Here is a 22,176-nt window from a genome sequence, read left to right on the forward strand (position 1 = left end):
AGGGGTGTGCTGAATGGATCCCTCCCCAAGATGGACATTGAGGATCGGCGCATTGTACACCATGACCTCTGATTGACTTTTGAGAAAGTGTAGGACCCGGTGGTTCTGGGGAAAACAAAGGCTGAGTTTTAACTTGATTCACGGGTGATGGTGGGGTGGCACAGTGGTTAGCACTGCTGCCTCACAGCGCCAGGGACCCGGGTTCGATTCCAGGCTCGGGTCACTGTCTGTGCGGAGTCTGCACGTTCTCCCCCGTGTCTGTGTGGGTTTGCTCCGGTTTCCTCCCATAGTCTGAAAGACGTGCTGGTTAGGGTCCATTGACCATGTTAAATTCTCCCTCAGTGTATCCGAACAGGCCCCAAGTGTGGCGACTAGGGGATTTTCACAGTAACTTCATTGCAGTGTTAATGTAAGCCTACTTGTGACAATAATAAATCAGCTTTTAAAATTTAAACTTAAACTGGTTAGCACTGCTGCCTCACAGCGCCAGGGACCCGGGTTCAATTCCGGCCTCGGGTCACTGTCTGTGTGGAATTTGCATGTTCTCCCCATGTCTGCGTGGGTTCCCTCCGGGTGCTCCGCTTTCCTCCCACACTCCAAAGATGTGCGGGTTAGGGAGATTGATCATAGGAAATGTGTGGGGTTACAAGGATAAGGTGAGGGAGAGAGAGCCTGGGACCAGCACGTCTTTCAGACTATGGGAGGAAACCGGAGCACCCGGAGGAAACCCATGCAGACACGGGGAGAACGTGCAGACTCCCCACAGACAGTGACCCAAACCTGGAATCGAACCCGGGTCCCTGGCGCTGTGAGGCAGCAGTGCTAACCACACTTCTGTCCGAGGGCCGGTGCAGACTCGATAGGCCAAATGGCCTCCTACACTGCAGTGATTCTATTCTGTGGTGTCCAAACATGATGCTGGGTCACATTCCACCCACCGCCATCCTGGGTGAGGTCCTGAGATGGGTGGCTGGAGTATCTGCCTGCTTCAATGTGAAAATCCGTCAACATGCAGATGACCTTGATTGCATGTTTTAAATACAAACAGGCCAAGTGCTTGTATCCATTAGTGAGCCGTTTAAACCAGTGCCTCTTAAAGAAACCACTGGGGGTCAGTCAAAACAAGAAGAGAAGTCAGGGAATATGGAATTTTGGTCCTGGACTCTGGAATATCTGCGGAAAAGAGCCTGTCTGTCCAAGGGTCCGGCCTTCACCCAGACTTTGTCAGTCACTTTAACATTCAAACCATCCAATCTTCCCCCTCTGGCCCCCCCACCACCCCCTCAATTGGTGAGGTGCCTTAAGCTTGTTGCTGGCCCTTTAGATGAGGTGAACCCCCAGTAAAGGCTAGCTCTACCCACCCTATTGTGTTGTGTTCGGCTTGAGGTTAGAACTGGGTCGACGGGAGGAGATGGCCTCGTGGCATTATCGCTGGGCTATTAACCCAGAAACTCAGCCAATGTTCTGGGGACCCGGGTTCGAATCCCACCACGGCAGATGGTGGAATTTGAATTCAGTTAAAAAAATATATCTGGAATTAAGAATCTACTAATGACCATGAAACCATTGTTGATTGTCGGAAAAACCCATCTGGTTCACTGATGTCCTTTAGGGAAGGAAATCTGCCGTCCTTACCCGGTCTGGCCTACACGTGACTCCAGAGCCACAGCAATGTGGTTGACTCTCAACTGCCCTCGGGCAACTAGGGATGGGCAATAAATGATGGCCCAGCCAGCGACAGCCATGAATGAATAAAAAATATCTAATACCTTTCGATTAAAGAGATGGGAGTTTGAGATGAAACCTCTTGATTGTCTAATGTCATAGCTTGTTCTCTCGCTGTGTGGATATAGGATGTCGGAGGTCAGTAATTCCAACTCGTTTTCTCTCTCCATCCCACTCCACAGTACTCCGGCTTCCAGCAATCAGCTGACAAGTGTTTCACCTGTGGTCATCTCATAATGGACATGGTGAGTTGTGGACCATTGTTGTCTTCTGGGTAATATAATCCTGCTAACTCTGAGATGTGACAGTCCAGCTCTTGGAGACAATAGGCGGGACTTTCTGACCCAAAACCGGAAAATCCCGCCCAAGCTCAACGGACCTTTGCATGACCCGCGCCCCCACCCGCTGCAGTTCCCGTGGCGGGTGGGATGGGAAAATTCCACTTGTGTGTCTGAAAGTTGCAGTCTCAAGGTTGTAGCTACATTCCTTCCTCCGCTGCCTCCCTCCCACCCCCGCCCTGTGCTCCTTTATCTTGGGGCTGGGATATCTTGATGCGGAGCAGTTGTTACAGTGTGGCATTCCCTCCCCTTCTGCACCTCCTCACCCAGAAAACTGGCTCCGTTAACAAAGGAATTCTCTCGGGTGTTCCAAAATCATTTGTAAACAGAAAGCCGGGAGGATATTAACAAGGTCATCTTTCATTCCCAAGATCACTATGTGTTTTCTTTTCGGTTTTGAGTGTGGTTATTGGGATAAAGCAAGACTCGGCAACCTGCAGCTTTGGAGCTCAGCGTGACTCTTTAACAGCAGGGGTGGCACAGTGGTTAGCACTGTTGCCTCACCGCGCTAGGGACCTGGGTTCAATTCCAGCCGAGGGTGGCTGTCTGTGTGGAGTTTGCACATTCTCTTCGTGTCTGCATGGGTTTCCTCCAGGTGCCCCAGTTTCCTCCCACACTCCAAAGATGTGCAGGTTAGGTTGATTGGCCATGCTAAAATTGCCCTTAGTGTCCTGAGATGCGTAGGTTAGAGGGATTAGTGGGTAAATATATAGGGATATGGGGGTAGGGCCTGGGTGGGATTGTGGTTGGTGCAGAGTCGATGGGCCGAATGGCCTCTTTCTGTGCTGTAGGGTTTCTATGATTCTATGATACACTGAGGGAGAATTTAGCATGGCCAATGCACCTAACCAGCACATCTTTCAGACTGTGGGAGGAAACTGGTGCACCCAGAGGAAACCAAAGCAGACATGGGGAGTATGTGCAGACTCCACACAGACAATGATCCAAGCTGGGGATCGAACCTGGGTCCCTGGCACTGAGAGGCAGCAGTGCTAACCACTGTGCCACCGTGCCGTCCAATGCATGTATTTTATTTGTTTTGTTAGGGAATTATGCACTCTGTACCAGACACATCTGGCAAGTTGTCACATAAAGTCACAGACCAAAACAACTCTGACCCAGATCAGGAAGGCGGCATGGTGGCACAGTGATTAACACAGCTGCCTCACTGCGCCAGGGACTCGGGTTCGATTCCCGGCTTGGGTCACTGTGTGTGTGGAGTCTGCACATTCTCCCCGTGTCAGCGTGGGTTTCCTCCGGATGCTCTGGTTTCCTCTCTCAGTCCGAAAGACGTGCTGGTTAAGTGCATTGACCCGAACAGGCGCCAGATTGTGGTGACTAGGGGATTTTCACAGTAACTTCATTGCAGTGTTAATGTAAGCCTACTTGTGACTAATAATAAACCTTTCAGACCTCTCGGGTCCCTGTGCCTCCTCTGCTATTCAATAATCGTGGCTCCATTATCACCATGTACCCCAATTCCCTTGGTGCCCACAGATCTCGTGTTCTGTTGTTAATGTTCTCAATGGCCTGAGTTTACACAGCTTTCCGGGATAGAGGATCCCAAAGATTCACAACCCTCTGAAGAAATTTCACATCTTCAGAAAAAAGGACTGTCTGTCTAACTTTCTTTGAAACATACAATCCTCCCACACACTTTAATAAAAAGGCAAGGTAAATAGGTGATTAAATGCTGATGAGTTGGTCTGGATGCTCTCGTAGAGTAGATATAATTGCTTGCCTTGGCATTGATGAACATCTCACCCTCTTTGTGTTGGCTGCCTTTGTTCTTTTCTGGCTGTTAACAGAGAGATTTTTAAAAAATACATCAAAATCCACTTCCATATGCTAAAGGTACAAATATCTAACTTGGATCACTGAGGGGTATGATAGATCCCCATCCCCGACCTATAGGGCAGTGTGAAATCCCTGATAGAAAGGCTGACACCACTGTACCCAAGACGACCTCCAAATCATAGAATCCATATTGTGCAGAAGGAGGCCATTCAGCCCATCGAATCTGCACCGACCACAACCCCATCCAGGCCCTATCCCCACAACCCCACGCATTTACCCTAGCTAGTCTCCCTAACACTAAGGGGCAATTTAGCATGGCCAATCCACCTAACCAGCACATCTTTGGAGTGTGGGAGGAAACTGGGAGCACCCGGAGGAAACCCACGCAGACATGGGGGGGAAAACGTGCAGACTCTGCACAGACAATGACCCGAGGCCGGGAATCGAACCTGGGTCCCTGGCACTGTGAGGCAGCAGTGCTAACCACTGTGCCACCGTGAAATCTGTAATGTTTGGAAATTGTTTGCCTCCTGCCATCCTGTTCAGGATAAGGAGCCTGCGTAAAGTAAAGGGAGTTTAGACATGAACTGTGCTGCAGTCTGGTTGGTAGTAGATTTCCCAGTGTAGCCAAAGCCAGATCACTCGCCATATTCCCATAATGTGGAGATGCCGGCATTGGACTGGGGTAAACACAGTAAGAAGTCTCACAGCACCAGGTTAAAGTCCAACAGGTTTATTTGGAATCACGAGCTTTCGGAGCGCTGCTCCTTCATCAAGTGAGGTGTAGGCTGGGCCAGACATGATTGGGAGGCCAGCGATCGGGGGGCCAGCAGTGCGTGGCCACTGCGCACGTGCCAATCTCGGCACTGACAGATTGGTGCATGCGCAGTGCCCGCTCAGCGCTCTGCTGCCAGCTTGGATTCCCTTAAATTGAATTCATCATTGTAAAGGCTGCCTGCATCGGCCAGAATATGAAATGCCAGTTTTGGCACTGAGGGACTGCGCTCTGTTTCTCACCACGTGTTGTCTATGTTAGATTCTCCAGGCCTTGGGCAAGTCGTACCACCCTGGATGTTTCCGCTGTGTCATCTGCAATGAGTGTCTGGATGGGGTCCCATTCACAGTCGATACAGAGAACAAGATCTACTGCATCAGAGACTATCACAAGTAAGAGACGCACTGTTTCCCTGTGGAATAAATAACCTCTCTCGCCGTCTTGTCTTTCCTGCCCTCAGTGTTACACTAACAACAAATCAGTTAGTAAGGGGATGGGGGTTAGGTCTAAGTGGTACACTGGATATTTGCCCTTTCCATACACTTTAGGAAGTCTAGGATGGTTGCTGAAAACCAGCAGTTAACGCCAGGCTGTAGTAACTCTTTTTTCTTGATTCTTTCATTGGGATATGAGTATCACTGATGAAGCCCACATTTGTTGCCTGTAATGACTTCAATCAGGCCATTGAGGTTGGCCTATTGGAGTATGGACTCCCTGATTGAGGATCCAATTGATGGGTCAATCTTTGCCTTGTATTTAACCGGGAGTGTCAGTCCCTCTGGCACCCCCCGAGATAGGCTGCTAGCACCCTGTGTACTGCTGTTAGAGTTTGTAAATAAAGGGATTTTGGTGAAGGGACTTCTGCCTCTGCAGACTTATTACATTGCCCATTCTTAATTACCCTTGGGTATTTCAGAGGGCAGTTAAGAATCAACTGTATAGTTGTATGTCGAGAGTCACATGTAGGCCAGACCAAGATTTCCTCCCCTCAAGGGTCAATGGTGAACCAGATACGTTTTGTCTTACGACAGTCAATGATAGTTTCATGGTCACCCCTACTAAGACTAGCTTTATATTCCAGATTAATTAAATTTTAAATTTCACCAGTTGCCATGGTGGGATTTGAACCCATGTTCCCAGAGCTTTAGCCTAGCCTCTAGATGACTGCTCTGCTAACATTTCCCCCGATGTAAATTTGGATAAAACTTTAAGACCATAAGAAATAGGAACGGGTGTAGGCCATTCAGCCCTTTGAGCATGCTCTGTCATTCAATAAGATCATGGTTGAGTTGACACTCACCAAAGTCTAACTCCCTGCCTTCTCTCCATACCCGTAATTCCCCGACTGAATAAAAACCTCTCGATCTCAGCCTTGGGAATATTCAAGGACTGAGCCTCCACAGCTTCCTGGGGCAAAGAATTCCAAAAATTCACCATTCTGAGAGAAAGAATTCTTCCTCAAATCCGCCTTGAATGAGCCTCCCTTTTTTTCTGTTTTTGTTTTTCCCAGGAAGCTGAATTTTCCTTGGGGAAGATACAGCATTAACTCTGGGTGCTGTCTCTCAGGAAAGGAGTCTTTGTTTCAGCTTAATTATATAGATTAAAAATGATGGGCCAGAATTCTCCCAAAAAAATACGAAGTATCGAATTTGCGTGAAAACTGGAGTAAATCCCGCTGGTTATTTTCAGCAGGATTTTCAAACTGCATCACCCACACTCTGTGCATCACAGAGAGTCCTAGCGTGAATCACACTGGAAATCCGGGAGCGGGGCCTATTCCCGGTGGAGAGGCCGGCAGCATAGCGCTGAGCGAGCCACTGCACATGCACCGATCTGTCAGTGCTGAGATCGGCGCACATGCAGTGGCCCTGCACTGCTGGCCTCCGATCACTGGCCAACTCTGCGACCCTGCATCGCTGGCCACGTGATTACCGCCCCCCTCCCAAACCAAGTCCGGCCCAGCCTCCACCTCCCCCACAACCCCGATCAGCCCCGCCTACTGCACTCCCGATGGCTGGCATCCCTCCCTTCTCCACCAATCCCTTTGCAGACTGGCAGCGGGACCCACCACCCCCAATGATTAACCCATCTCCATGGCCCTGCCCCATGCCCGGTGGGCAGTGACAAGGTGCCTCCTAGGTATTGGCACTTTGCCCCTTGGGCAATGCCAGGGGGCCTAGGCTGGCGCTACCAAGATGGCAATGCCCAGGGAGCACCACAGCTCTCCGCCCGACCCCCTGGGAGGCCCTGAGGGCATTGGCACCTTGGCAGTGCCAGCCTGGACCCCCTGGCACTGCCCAAGTGGCAAAGTGCCAATACCCCCTTCAAGGGGTAAAGTGCTAATTGCTCCCCTTCATTACCCCCCTTCACTCCAGCGGGGTCAGGCTGCCAGCCCCCCAAAAGTAGGGAGCTACTGTAATCCCCACTGGAGTGAAACACTGTGGGGGGGAGGTGGAGGGGAGATGCTAGCGAACCCGGAGATTTCAGTCCTGGGTCCGCCAATCATATTTAAAATATAGGGTAATTAGTATTATCATAATTTATGCACCTCCCCGCTGATTTCTGGTGCAGATGTGACGCCGCCAGAAATCCGGCGTTGGGAGACGCTCGCGGGCTGGGACGCCTGGCGCGGACCCCGTGCATGGAGTACCGATTGAACCCCCCGGCCTGCTGCGCTAAGAGATTAGCGCTGTGTGATGGGAGAATCGCCCCCATGATTTGATTAAAAACAAACTTGTGGGTGAGATTGTGCTCGAGGTGTTTGTGGGTTCAGCCAGAGGCTCCCAGGTAATGGCAGTGTTGGGCAGGGTAGGTCAGGTGAAAACAATGTACAAAGTTCAGTCGTAGGGAGGGCTAGTCCGGAGCATAGAACAGTCACCCGAATAATCATTCAACCATCCTGTCAGTCGCTTTGAGCTCCTCTCTGTGTGTTCAGACTTGCAAATATCAACCCACACCTGAGCTGTGCTTGTTTTCTGTTTGTACTTTGCCAGTTTGACCCTTCAGCTTTTGAATGGTGCAGAGTCAGAAGAAAGACGCTCACTAAGTGACACAGTGGTTAGCACTGCTGCCTCACAGCGCCAGGGACCCGGGTTCAATTCCTGGCTTGGGTCACTGTGTGGAGTTTGCACATTCTCCCCATGTCTGCGTGGGTTTCCTCTGGTTTCCTCCCACTGTCTAAAAGATGTGCGGGTGAGGTGCATTGGCCATGATCAATGTGTGGAGTTACAGGGAAAGGGCCTGGGTAAGATACTCTGTCAGAATGCTGGGGCAGACTCGACGGGTTGAATGGCCTCCTCCTGCACTGTAGGGAGTCCGTGATTCTTAAAGAAGAAATCTCATGGCTTAGAGTCTCCATCTTGGGCACAGTTGGCCATCTGGGTGCGAATTAAACTGTTTCTCGGAAGTGAAGTTTTACTTCACGTATTTGCCTGAACGCGTATTTGCATAATGAGTAGACAGGAAATCATTTGCAAATCTGCTCAGCTGGCTAGTGTAATTAGAATGTATTCTTATCGAACATTGCAATGTATTGATTGACGTGTGTAAGAGTGGGTGACCTGGTGCCACTTCACCAATGCAGCTGAAATGGGTTTATAGCGTAAAGAGTAAGCATCTTTAGTAAATATTGAGTCCAACATGTGAATAATCTGATTTGAAGTCAATGAAAATGCATCTTTTAAAAAGGACTATATTTTTATTTGATTTATTATTGTCACACGTATTAGTATACAGTGAAAAGCATTGTTTCGTGCGCGCTACACAGACAAAGCATACCATTCATAGAGGAAGGAAGGCGAGAGTGCAGAATGTAATGTTACAGTCATAGCTAGGGTGTAGAGAAAGATCAACTTGATGCAAGGTAAGTCCATTCAAAAGTCTGACAGCAGCAGGGAAGAAGCTGTTCTTGACTCGGTTGGTACGTGACGTCAGACTTTTGTATCTTTTTCCTGACGGAAGAAGGTGGAAGCGAGAATGTTCGGGGTGCGTGGGGTCCTTAGTAATGCTGGCTGCTTTTCTGAGGCGGCAGTAAGTGTAGACAGAGTCAATGGATGGGAGACTGGTTTGTGTGATGGATTGGGCTACATTCACGACCTTTTGTAGTTCCTTGCGGTCTTGGGCAGAGCAGGAGCCATACCAAGCTCCATACAACCAGAAAGAATGCTTTCTATGGTGCATCTATAAAAGTTGGTGAGAGTCGTAGCTGACATGCCAAATTTCCTTAGTCTTTTGAGAAAGTAGAGGCGTTGGTGGGCTTTCTTAACTATAGTGTTGGCATGGGGGGGCCAGGACAGTTTGTTGGTGATCTGGACACCTAAAAACTTGATGATATATGGAACCATCTTGTAGGTGAATTGGTGTATGTTAGACAGCTCCTCACAAATTAAATATTTCTTTCATATCTTAAATTGTGCCAATTTTCTTAAAAAAACAAAAACTCCCGGCCTTGATTTAAAGAGCCCTGATCAGTGGGATGTTGCTACCTTGGGCTATTCTGATCTGGGTGTGTGGCCAGCTTTGTGGGTGGGGCTGGTCTTCCAGCATTGGAGATTGTGGAAATTCAGGTTTCCACTCAGCGTCTGCTGTGTTTAAAATTCTTTGCCCGCTGGTGGAGGCAGTGTTGATCTGTCCCCAAGTCGCGCACCCTGAACTGGGTCCAACTCACAAGTGAGCGTGCTGTGTGTGGAACGTTTTACCCGCATGGTGAATGACATTCCTCTGGACTCCTCGGAATGTCTAACTAATCATTGAATCCCTACAGTGCCAGAACAGGCCGTTTGGAGCATCGAGTCTGCACTGACTCTCGGACAGAGTATCTTACCCAGGCACTCACCCTATCCCCTAACCCCACACATTCACCATGGCTAATTCACCTGACCTACACATCTTGGGGGTCTAAGGGGCAATTTAGCGTGGCCAATCCACCTAACCAAAACTCCTGGAGGAAACCCACGAAGACACAGGGAGAACGTGCAGACTCCACACTGACAGTCACCTGAGGCCAGAATTGAACCCGGGTCCCTGGCGCTGTGAGGTGGCAGTGCTAACCACTGTGCTGCCCCTAAGAGGAACACATCAAAACATAGAAGCTAGAAGTGGGAGTATTCGGACCTTCCAGCCTGCTCTTCCATTCGTTTTACTCATGACTGACCATCAAATTTAATATCCTGATTTCCCCCCATATCCCTTGATCCCCTTAGCCCCAAGAGCTGTATCTAATTTCTTCTTGAAGTCAGACAATATTTTGGCCTCAACTACTTTCTGTGGGAGTGAATTCCACACATTCACCACCCTCTGGGTGAAAGAATTTCTCCTCACTTCAGTTCTAAAAGGTTCACCCCTTATCCTCAAACTATGACCCCTAGTTCTGGACTCCCCCACCATCGGGAACATTCTTTCTGAATCTATTCTCATTTCAAACCATCCCCCTTTCGGATGCCAATGTGGAATTCCTCTCCAGCATGTTCCATGGAGAAAAATAATCGGCTTTGCCTGCTGTGCATCATAGTTGTCAGGTTATGTTACGAGAGTTGGAGTTTCTATTCTACAGATCATTAACGAGAATCCTTGATGCCAGGCTCAGGACAGGGAGTGTGAATGATTTACCCTCCGAGCGAGTCCCAGCTTATTGCGCCTTTTCTTTTGTGCTGAGTTTAGTTTTAGGTTCTGCCATTAACGGAATCACTTCTTCCGTTTACTGCATTTCACAGAGAGTGGACTAGACAGTGGCGACAGCTCCTTACACAATTGCCTGCTTTCTAATACTAGTGTTTTTAAAATCGTTTGTGTGATGTTTGTGTCATCTGCATGTATACCCATCCCTAATTGCCCTTGAGAAGGTGGTGGTGAGCTGCCTTTCTGAACCGCTGCGGTCCCTGTGATGTAGGTACACCCACAGTGCTGTTAGGGAGGGAGCTCCAGGATTTTGACCCAGCGACAGTGAAGGAGTAGAGGGCTATGATGTTAGAATGTAACCGGTGACAACTTTATATTGGATGTAATGTGACCAATGATAACAAGCTGTAAGGCTCAGCTGACCCAGTAAACCATTAAACCAATTACAGAGTGATGTAATAGTCAGCTGACCAGCTGATTCGCTATAAATAAGGAACTATGTAGAATTGTGGGAAGCTTGGAGTGGCCCAGGGCGAGGCTCCAAGTTTGGAGTAATGATGTTTCTTTATTAAACCCTTTCTTTGATTTATAAGTTGGAGTAAGTTTTGTTGTATTTTCATTAGCTGCATTTTGAAGAGTTCCTTCTGAAGAAACATATGAGGAAATGGCGTGGAAAAGAAGTTGAGGCTGGCCTAGATCAGCCATGATGGTAGTGAATAGCGAGGCAGGCTTGAAGGGGCTGGTGGCCATTCCTGCTGCTATTCCTTGTGTTCTCGTCAGGATGGTGAGTGGCTTGGAGATGAACTTGCAGGCGATGGTGTTCCCATGAATCTGTTGCCCTTGTCCTTGAGGTCACAGGTTTGGAAGGTGTTGAAACAGCCTTGGTGAGCAGTGCATCTTGTAGATAGGACACACTGCTGCCACTGTGCATTAGTGATGGAGGGGGTGAATGTTGGAGTACTCATCAAGCAAGTTGCTTTGTCCTTTTTGGTGTCGCACTTCTTGAGTGTTGTTAGAACTGCATTCACTCAGGCAAGTGGAGAACATTGCACCACACTCCTGACTCGTGCCTTGCAGGTGGTTGACAGATCTTGGGAGGTCAGGAGGTGAATTACTCGCCACAGAATTCCCAGCCTCCAACCTGCTCTTGTAGCCACAGTATTTATATGGCTGGTCCAGTTCAATGTTTGGTCAATGGTAACCCCCAGGATGTTGACAGTGGGGGATTCAGTGAAGGTAATGCCATTGATTGTCCTGGGGAGATAGATATTCTGTTGTTGGAGATGGTCAGTGACTGGCATTGAGAATGTAACTTACAATTTGGGGCAGCATGGTAGCACAGTGGTCAGCACTGCTGCCTCACAGCGCCAGGGACCCGAGTTCGATTCCTGGCTTGGGTCACCGTCTGTGTGAAGTTTGCACTTTCTCCTCGTGTCTGTGTGGGTTTCCTCCGGGTGCACCGGTTTTCCTCACATTCTGAAAGATGTGCTGGTTAGGTGCATTGACCCGAATAGTGTGGTGAATAGGGGAATTTCACAATAACTTCATTGCAGTGTTAATGTAAGCCTTACTTGTGACTAATAAATAAACTTTACCTTATTTGTCAGCCCAAGCCTGGATATTGTCCAGGTATGCTGCATTTGGACATGCACTGTTCTATTCACTTTTTTAAAATTATAGAATCACACAATTCCCTCAAAAGTCTTCATTCTTCCACTTTTTCAGTTGAGTTAGGCAGCTGTGACTGTGCTGCTGCAGCTTGTGCCCAAGTCTAGCTGTTGACAACGTGGCAATCCGTAAAACTGATCAGAGAGGTGAGGTCAGGTCAGCCTCTCAAAGACGATTTATTTAAATACGTCCCAACTTTCAAATAAATTCAAGATGTGGAGATGCCGGTGTTGGACTGGGGTGGGCACAGTAAGAAATCTCACAACACCAGGTTAAAGTCCAACAGGTTTATTTGGAATCACGAGCTTTCGGAGCGCTGCCCCTTCAACAGGTGAGTGGAGAGTTGGATTCACAAACACGGCATATATAGACACAGAGCCAATTGCAAGATAATGGTTGGAATGCCAGTCTTTACAAGTAATCAAGTCTTTCCAGGTACAGACAATGTGAGTGGAGAGAGGGATAATCACAGGTTAAAGAGGTGTGAATTGTCTCAAGCCAGGGCAGTTAGTGAGATTTTGCAAACCCAGGCCTAACGGTGGGGGTTACAGATAGTGTGACATGAACCCAAGATCCCGGTTGAGGTCCTCCTCATGCGTGCGGAGTTTGGCTATCAGTTTCTGCTCGGTGATTCTGCGTTGTGTATCTTGAAGGCTGCCTCGGAGAACGCTTACCCGAAGATCAGAGGCTGAATGCCCGTGACTGCTGCAGTGTTCCCCGACTGGAAGGGAACACTCCTACCTGGTGATTGTTGCCATTTAACACTATTTAACATCCCTCTCTCCCTGACGATTTATTGAAAGTCACCCCATTCTTGAATTTAAAACAAAATGTTTTTGTTCTCTGTACATGCTGCCATTGGCTGTTCAGTTTATTGATTGCCCAACAGGAGTTGTTTGTTTTGCTGATCAGCCTCGGGTCCTCCCTCAGCATGTCTGCTGTCAGCAATTTGCAGCCAAGCTCAACGTGGCCCAAATATAATCCCAAAACTCCAGTGAGGCAAATCTCTCTCAAATTTATTCTCACTGACTACAGTGTGAGTACTGCAGTGTGCAGGGAGTGTTAAACATGTTTTACCTTGGAGTCTGAATGAGCTTCAGTACTCTAGACTGATTTACTCTTGAGCTGGAAGGAAGATATTTTTGTGCTTTGGTGTCTATCTCCTCTTTCAGTTCTCCATCCACCTGCCAGAGCTCCGAATTCTCTCTCCCCACCCTGTCACTCCCCACCCTGTCACTCCCCACCCTGTCACTCCCCACCCTGGCTCTCTTTCTTCCCCCCACCCCCCTTCCCCAATCATTCCATATTCCATACCCCACCCTGCTCTGTCTCTCTGGCTTTCTCTTTTTCCATTATGATCTCAATTTCTCTCTAGATATCTATCTCTCTCTCGTTTTCTCACGCTCTCTCCCACACGCTTGCTGTCTCCCACACGCTTGCTGTCTCCCACACGCCTGCTCTCTCCCGCACGCTTGCTCTCTCCCGCACGCTTGCTCTCTCCCGCACGCTCGCTCTCTCCCACACGCTCGCTCTCTCCCACACGCTCGCTCTCTCCCACGCGCTCGCTCTCTCCCACGCGCTCGCTCTCTCCCACGCGCTCGCTCTCTCCCACGCGCTCGCTCTCTCCCACGCGCTCGCTCTCTCCCACGCGCTCGCTCTCTCCCACGCGCTCGCTCTCTCCCACGCGCTCGCTCTCTCCCACGCGCTCGCTCTCTCCCACGCGCTCGCTCTCTCCCACGCGCTCGCTCTCTCCCACGCGCTCGCTCTCTCCCACGCGCTCGCTCTCTCCCACACGCTCGCTCTCTCCCACACGCTCGCTCTCTCCCACACGCTCGCTCTCTCCCACACGCTCGCTCTCTCCCACACGCTCGCTCTCTCACGCCCGCTCACTGTTTGTCTTCCACAGCCTCAGGACATCCAAATCCCATCATCGCCAGTGAACAATTTCTGGACTGTGGTCACTGTTGAAATGCAGGAAATATGGCAGCCAATCTTTGCACAGCAAGAACTCACAAAAAGTAGCCTGGCAGTGACTAACATCAGTAAGGTTGCTTGGGGTGTATCGATTGGCCTGGACGCTGGGGGGGGGGAGCACCCATCTCTTTCTCCAACAGGGCCTTGGGGCTTGGTTTAATGTCTAGTCTGAAAGTCAGGACAGGCGAAAGCAGCCTTTCCATCAGGGCTCTCCCTCCCTCCCCGCTCCCTCCCCGCTCCCTCCCTCCCCGCTCCCTCCCTCCCCGCTCCCTCCCTCCCCTCTCTCCCTCCTCCCCCGCTCCCTCCCCCCCGCTCCCTCCCCCCCCGCTCCCTCCCCCCCCGCTCCCTCCCTCCCCGCTCCCTCCCCGTTCCCTCCCTTCCTCCCCGCTCCCTCCCTCCCTCCCCGCTCCCTCCCTCCCTCCCCGCTCCCTCCCTCCCTCCCCGCTCCCTCCCTCCCCGCTCCCTCCCCCCCCCCCCCCCGCTCCCTCCCTCCCTCCCTCCCCGCTCCCTCCCCGCTCCCTCCCTCCCCGCTCCCTCCCTCCCCGCTCCCTCCCTCCCCGCTCCCACTCCAGTACAAGGTCTGGTTTATGATAAGCCACTGGGAGGAATGCAAGAACTGTCCAAGGTGCCTGTCTCGGAGCTGCTGTTGTTGATTTAAAACAGGGAACTGCTGATTTTAGTGTTTCTGTTCCCAGTTGCTCAACTGTGTGATTTATATTTTGCGAATTTGCTTCATGTTGTAAGTTGCTGCTGTGACTGTGCCATTAGTGAAGGAATTCTGCTAAACTCTGACTAAACTGGTGACCGTGGTTACGTGCTATTTGCTGGAAGTCTCGCCTTGCCTTCCCCACCATCTCCGAGTTTGGATTCTTCTCATGTTTTAGTTCCAAACTGATGGATTGCTTTTACTTGAGGGCGTTGGGATGTCAGTGACTTTCTGGGTCATTTTGCAGATACAAATAGACAGCTTTTTATTCCAGATTTATTTATTAATTGAATTTAGATTCCCCCAGCTGCCATGGTGGGATTTGAACTCCTGTCTTTGGAGCATTCGGTCCATGATTCTGGATTACTGGTGCAGTAACAATACTGCTAATGTCCCCTGTAATTTTTTAAAAATTCATTGTGGGACATGGGCGTCGCTGGCTGGCCAGCATTTATTGCCCATCCCTAGTTGCCCTTAGTGGGCAGTTAAGAATCAACCACATTGCTGTGGCTCTGGAGTCACATGTAGGCCAGACCGGGTAAGGATGGCAGATTTCCTTTCCTAAAGGACATTCGTGAACCAGATGGGTTTTTCTGACAATCGACAATGGTTTCAGGGTCATCAGTTGGTTTTTAATTCCAGGTATTTTTTATGGAATTCAAATTCCACCATCTGCCGTGGTGGGATTCGAACCCAGGTCCCCAGAACTTTAGCTGAGTTTCTGGGTTAATAGTCCAGTGATAATACCACTAGGCCATCACCTCCCCACAATGCAATAAGATTCAGGAAATCAGTCACCTCATCCAGTTAACCTCTCCCCTCTCCCTCCCTCCCCTCTCCCTCCCTCCCCTCTCCCTCCCCCCCTCTCTCTCCCTCCCCTCTCTCTCCCTCCCCTCTCTCTCCCTCCCCTCTCTCTCCCTCCCCTCTCCCTCCCTCCCCTCTCCCTCCCTCCCCTCTCCCTCCCTCCCCTCTCTCTCCCTCCCCTCTCCCTCCCTCCCCTCTCCCTCCCTCCCCTCTCTCTCCCTCCCCTCTCTCTCCCTCCCCTCTCTCTCCCTCCCCTCTCTCTCCCTCCCCTCTCTCTCCCTCCCCTCTCCCTCCCTCCCCTCTCCCTCCCTCCCCTCTCCCTCCCTCCCCTCTCTCTCCCTCCCCTCTCTCTCCCTCCCCTCTCTCTCCCTCCCCTCTCTCTCCCTCCCCTCTCTCTCCCTCCCCTCTCTCTCCCTCCCCTCTCCTCTTTCAGAAATCAGTCACCTCATCCAGACCCAAATGGCCAACAGCACCTCCCATACCTCCGAGCAGTGCTGTGGATACCCCCAAGGGAGGCATTGCTGTAATGGTTTTACCGCTGGACTCGCAATCCAAGAACCCCAGGATAGCTCTGGGACCCGGGTTCGAATCCCACCAGATGGTGAAATCTGAAGTCAATAAAAAAAATCTGTCAATTGTCATAAAAACCCATCTTGTTCACTCTTGTCCTTTGGGGAAGGAAATCTGCCATCCTTATCTGGTCTGCCCTACATGTGACTCCAGAGCCACAGCAATGTGGTTGACTCTTAAATGCCCCCTGAAATGGCCGAGCAAGCCACTCAGTTCAAGGGCAATTAGGGATGGGAAATAAATGCTGGCCCAGCCAGTGATGCCCACAGACCATGAATGAATAAAAAAACATCCAAACCATCTTGGTCCATCTTTGTTCATTACTGGGTCCATATTCTGGAATCCTTAATTTTATTCTTCTCATGTGGGCGTCGCTGAAATCTTGAACTGAATGAAACGGCCCAGCGAGCCAGAGGGCAGTTAAGAGTCAACCATCTAGAGATTTCTTTCCCTCAGTGATAACAAATGCCTTTTTGTGACAATTGATGATAATTTCATGGCCACCATTACTAGCTTTCAATTCCAGATTTTAATTATCGAATTTAAATTTCAAATTTATTTTCACTTGATTGAAACATCGAAGATCCTGAGTGGTGTTGACAGGGTGGATGTGGAGAGGATGTTGTTTGAGTTTTATACAGGGTGTTGGTGAGACCACATCTGGAGTATTGTGTCCAGTTTTAGTCTCCTTATTTGAGGAAGGATGTGGTGGCATTGGAGGCAGTTCAGAGGAGGTTCACCAGATTGATGCCGGGGATGGAAGGGTTGACATTTGAGGAGAGATTAAATGGTTTGGGCTTGTACTCGCTGGGGGTTAGAAGGATGAGAGGAGATCTGATCAAGATATATAAAATTTTAAAAGGGATTGATAAAGTAACTGTAGACCAGATGTTTCCTCTTATGGGGCAATCTTGAACAAGAGGTCACAGGTATAGGTTGAGAGGCGGTAGAGTTAAAACTGAGATGAGGAGGAACTTCTCACAGAGGGTGGTGAATTTGTGGAACTCGCTGCCCCATAGCACACTGGAGTCTGAATCATTGAATGTTTTCAAGAGGGAGATAGATATATTTCTAATAAATAAAAGGGATAAGTGGATATGGGGAATTGAGACCAGGAAGAAATCAGCCATAATCTGACGGAATGGCGGAGCAGGCTCGAAGGGATGAATTTGCCGACTTCTGCTCCTAATTCCTATGTTTCCTCTTGTGGGAGAATCTGGAACTGGGGGTCACTCTTCGAAAATAAGGGGTCACCCATTTGAGACAGAGATGAGGATGCTTTTTTTCTGAGTTGAGAGACTTGGGAATTCTCTTCCTCACAAGGTGGTTGAGGCAGAGTCTTTAAATATCTTGGTGGCAGAGGTAGACAGATTCTAGACGACTAAGGGGGTGAAAGGTTATCGGGGTCGGTAAGAATGTGGAGTTGGGGTTAGAATTGGATCAGCCACGATCTTATCGCGTGGCCTAACCCAGCTCCTAATGGGTAACTTCGTATTTGAACCCATGTCCGTGAGCATTAGCCTGGGCCTCTGGAGTGCTAACGCAGAGGTATTACCACCTAATATTACTGTGAAAGCGGAGAGTACTGTAACCTTATCGTCTTCCTCGGGCAGCTGTGGGTGGGCAACGTATGGGGTCTTGTCTCTTTCCCCAGAAAGGATTTAATCAAATGCCACCCACTTGGCAGCCACGAGCTCACTGCCAGGAATAGTCCCCAAGGCTGAATCCATCTGCTTTTACCTCCATCCATGTTTAATCTGGTACTCGAGGGAAGTTAAATCAATCTGGCCCCAGACCAGGAACCACAGTTTCTCCAGCTGATCCTACGTTCATTTTGATCAAAAGATTGGAAGATACACATTTTTTTAAAAACTAAAGAAGCCAGCAATGTCACCGATTGGTTGGAATTGGGATAATCTAGTTAAATAAAACCAAGTTTTCTCTCTGGTGGGAGCAGAACAAGATGGATAGGAAGTACTGGATTTTTGTTTGGTTAAATTAAACTGTTTTAAAATCTGACTCTGGGCCTGTTTGGGTGGTGTAACCGGGAGGGGTTTGGCCACATGGACAGAACTGGCCAGTGTGAAGCCAGGGGTTTGTGGGTCGGAGCTGTGAATGGACAGGAATAAAGTGTTTTTAATTAGTTACAAAGGCCAGGCCTGAACCAGAACACACGAGTCAGGAACAGGAGTAGACCCTTCGGCTCCTCGGGCCAATGTTTCAGCTCTGGATGACCCTTCATCAGAGTTGAAATCAAAAGAAAATAGGACAAGATTTATACTGTAAGGATGGTGGGTGGTGGGGGGCCGGGGAGGGGGAGTGAGGGGTTGGGGCAATTGATAAAGACGTCATGGACAAAAGGACAAAGGGAATGTAAATGGTGGTGATCATGGCTAGGAAGGGTGCTAATAGCGGCCATTAAGAGATCAGAATGTGTAAATAGCTGAACAAAGGTAAGCAGTGTGACAAAGGACAACCTGAGACGGGTAACAGATGGCCCCAGTGGATTGGGGGTGGTGGGGGGAGGGGGGGTGGTTGAGGGAGGAGACGAAGGGGGAGTGAAAAAGATGGAAGGTGAGATTTTTAAAAAGATGGAGAAAAGAAATGATGGAAGAAATGAAATTTTAAAAAAAATTAAAATGTAGAAATAAATAAGATAAAATGAATGGAAATGGGGTGAAGGTGGAGGAGAGAATTCATGCTCTGAAGTGGAATCTGAAACAAAAACGGAAAATGCTGGAAAATCTCAGCGACTGTGGCGAGAGAATGGAGTTTGTTCAGTTCTCTCTGAGCTCAGGAAGGGTCCGAGAGGCTGGAGTGAACCACAGGATTGGTGACCTTTGATGCCAATGTTATTCGGAATGAACAGAAGCCATTGCGGTGAGAGTATTTTACAACTTTCTCACCCCCAATGCTGCAACTTTGCAGCAAAGCGAAGGCTGGGTTATACCCCCAATGCACCAATCCCAGTGCTGCGTTTGTTCACCTCGATGCCAATATTTATCATTTGTAGCTCTAATCTAGGCTTTCACAGAGATTCTGCAGTGAGGGGCGTGGAACATCTAGTAACAGAATTCTAATTCACTCTGAGTCTGCATCAGGCAGAAATTAGTATTGCAAAGTTGTGAATAATATCTGACTCTTCCATGACAAAGCCACACCAACGCCCAACTTCAGCTGACTTTCTTGGGCTACGCTACATGTTTTAAGAACTAGGAGTAGGCCATCTGGCCCCCTCGAGCCTGTTCCACCATTCAATAAGATTATGGCTGATCTTTTCATGGACTCAGCTTCACTTACCCGCCCACTCACCATAACCCTTAATTCCTTTACGGCATGGTGGCACAGTGGTTAGCACTGCTGCTTCACAGCTCCAGGGACCTGGGTTCGATTCCCGGCTTGGGTCACTGTCTGTGTGGAGTTTGCACATTCTCCTCGTGTCTGCGTGGGTTTCCTCCGGGTGCTCCAGTTTCCTCCCACAGTCCAAAGATGTGCAGGTTAGGCTGATTGGCCAGGTTAAAAATTGCCCCTTAGAGTCCTGAGATGCGTAGGTTAGAGGGATTAGCGGGTAAATATGTGGGGATAGGGCCTGGGTGGGATTGTGGTCGGTGCAGACTCGATGGGCCGAATGGCCTCCTTCTGCACTGTAGGGTTTCTATGATTCTATGATTTACTGTTTTCTTGTTTTGTTAAACAGAAAATAAGCTTCAAATGTTTTATAAATCAATAGTGAATAGCGCGATAAACGTGAGGCTCAGTTTAACTGACTTGGACTTGGTGATAGGTGTTATGCCCGTTCTGGGTATTTATCGTGCTGGATTTGCTGATGCATCCTCTTTTAATCGAAGGAAAGTATTATAAATCAATTAAATTATAATTCTTTCCAAGATTAGCGCACGGTGGCACAATGGTTAGCGCTGCCATGGCAAAAAAAATTAGGTTAAGTTTTGAATATTTTGCCAGCATTTGCTAGCTGTGTGCAGTAGAATGGTCACTCCTGTGTCCGCCTCTCTGTCTCTCTAACTCTGGTGTGCTAATAGTATGTTAATTATATTGTTAGAATCATACAAGTACAGAAGGAGGCCATTCTGCCCATCGAGTCTGCACCGACCTCAATCCCGTGCACTTACCCTAGCTAATCCCCCTGACACTAAGGGGCAATTTACCATGGCCAATTCACCTAACCCGCACATCTTTCGGACTGTGGGAGGAAACTGGAGGAAACCCATGCAGACACGGGGAGAATGTGCAAACTCCACACAGACAGTGACCCAAGCCGGGAATTGAACCCGGGTTCCCTGGCGCTGTGAGGCAGCAGTGCTAACCACTGTGCCACCATGCCGCCCCACTTGTTTAGGATAAACAAGTGATGGGCATTGTTTAATTAGGTACCTGGGGCACACATTAACAGGGGACTGCCCCTCCAGGGGCTGTCACCAGCGCCCCCCCCCCCCCCCCCCCCCCCATTTAATTTGTGATTTATTGCTGTTCATTTACTCAAAAAGAGTGTAAATAGGGGATAGTTGGGACACTGAGTTTTAATTTGATTTATTATTGTCACATGTATTGGGATACAGTGAAAAGTATTGTTTCCTGCACGCTATACAGACAAAGCATACCGTTCATAGAATATATAGGGGAGAAGGAAAGGAGAGAGTGCAGAATGTAGTGTTATAGTCATAGGGTGTAGAGAAAGATCAGCTCACTGCGAGATAGGTCCATTCAAAAGTCTGACAGCAGCAGAGAAGATGTTGTTCTTGAGTCGGTTGGTGCGTGACCTCAGACTTTTGTATCTTTTTCCCGATGGAAGAAGGTGGAAGAGAGAATGTCCGGGGTGCGTGGGGTCCTTAATTATGCTGGCTGCTTTGCCAAGGCAGCGGGAAGCGTAGACAGAGTCAATGGATGGGAGCCAAAGAGAAAACACTGGAAAATCTCAGCCGGTCTGGCAGTATCTGTAAGGAGAGAAAAGAGCTGACGTTTTGAGTCCAGATGACCCTTTGTCAAAGCTAAAAGGCATAGAAAGTGGGAGATATTTATACTGCAGGGGGAGGGAATGAAAGATGAGTCATAGCCACAGAAACCAGAGGAAAGGCTGCTAATGGCAGCCCGTAGAGAGAATAAAGGGTGTGAATGGCCAAACGGCAGAGAAACTGAAATCAGAGGGTAAACTGTGACAGATGAAGATGTGGGGGGAGGGGGGAGATGGGGTCGGGGAGAGGTAAAATTGAGAAAAAGGGGGAGAAAAGATAAAGAAAGAGGGGATAAAATAGAGGAAAAGAGTGGTAGAGAACAGTAAAAAAAAATGAAAACAAAAGGGGTTGAGGTGGGGCCAATGAATGGTTTGAGTGCTGGGTGTGAGGAGAGGTGTGAGACTGAATGAACCCGCTCAGTAAAGCAAAGCTCTGTGTCTCGGTTTTGTCTTTGCCAATTGGTTTGGAATCTATGAATGTGGTTGTACTGTGGCTGTGTTTCATAGCCCAATGTGGATAAATATCTAACACCTTGTGTTTGTCTGCTTTCCCTTTCAGAGTGTTGGCCCCAAAATGTGCAGCGTGTGGTCAAGCCATCCTACCAGCAGAGGTCAGTACTGCACTGAAGAAGTGTTAAACTTGGTTTTGGCACAACGCGTAACTAAAGACAGTCAGTGAAGTTAGAGCAAGTTTATCGCCCCATTTCACTCACTATTCTTCCTCACTATAAAGGCGGCGCAGTGGTTAGCACTGCTGCCTCACAGCGCCAGGGACCTGGGTTCGATTCCCAGCTTGGGTCACTGTGCGGAGTCTGTACATTCTCCCCGTGTCTGCGTGGGTTTCCTCCGGGTGCTCCGGTTTCCTCCCACAGTCTGAAAGACGTGCTGGTTAGGTGGATTGGCCATGTTAAATTCTCCCTCAGTGTTACCCGAACAGGCGCCGGAGTGTGGCGACCAGGGGATTTTCACTGTAACTTCATTGCAGTGTTAATGTGAGCCTACTTGTGACACGAATAAATAAAGTAAACTGAAGCTTCATCTTCTCACCGTCTGCTGTAACCCCAAAATGGGCAAATACCTCAGTTGTCCGATACCAAGACAACACTTGGCTTGTCACACACTCTTATTGTAGGATGTTATCCTAATACGAGATCAAGCTGTTTGCAGACTTCACTTTGAGGCATTTTCCCACATTAACAGCAGCCATTTCTAATTCCTAACAACTGTTTGGCCC

General features: G+C 49.0%; 1 protein-coding gene across 1 annotated transcript in view; it reads left to right on the top strand.

The window, feature by feature from the left end:
• limd1a (LIM domains containing 1a) overlaps window positions 1–22,176 on the top strand; it is a 77,095-nt gene that overhangs the window by 46,028 nt on the left and 8,891 nt on the right. The window contains exons 4-6 of the mRNA XM_078199715.1: window positions 1,908–1,970; window positions 4,897–5,027; window positions 21,502–21,553. Coding sequence (XP_078055841.1) covers window positions 1,908–1,970; window positions 4,897–5,027; window positions 21,502–21,553 — 246 coding nt within the window. The remainder of the gene's footprint in view (window positions 1–1,907; window positions 1,971–4,896; window positions 5,028–21,501; window positions 21,554–22,176) is intronic.

This window comes from Mustelus asterias, chromosome 2, assembly GCF_964213995.1.
Source record: "Mustelus asterias chromosome 2, sMusAst1.hap1.1, whole genome shotgun sequence".
Taxonomy (NCBI): Eukaryota; Metazoa; Chordata; class Chondrichthyes; order Carcharhiniformes; family Triakidae; genus Mustelus; species Mustelus asterias.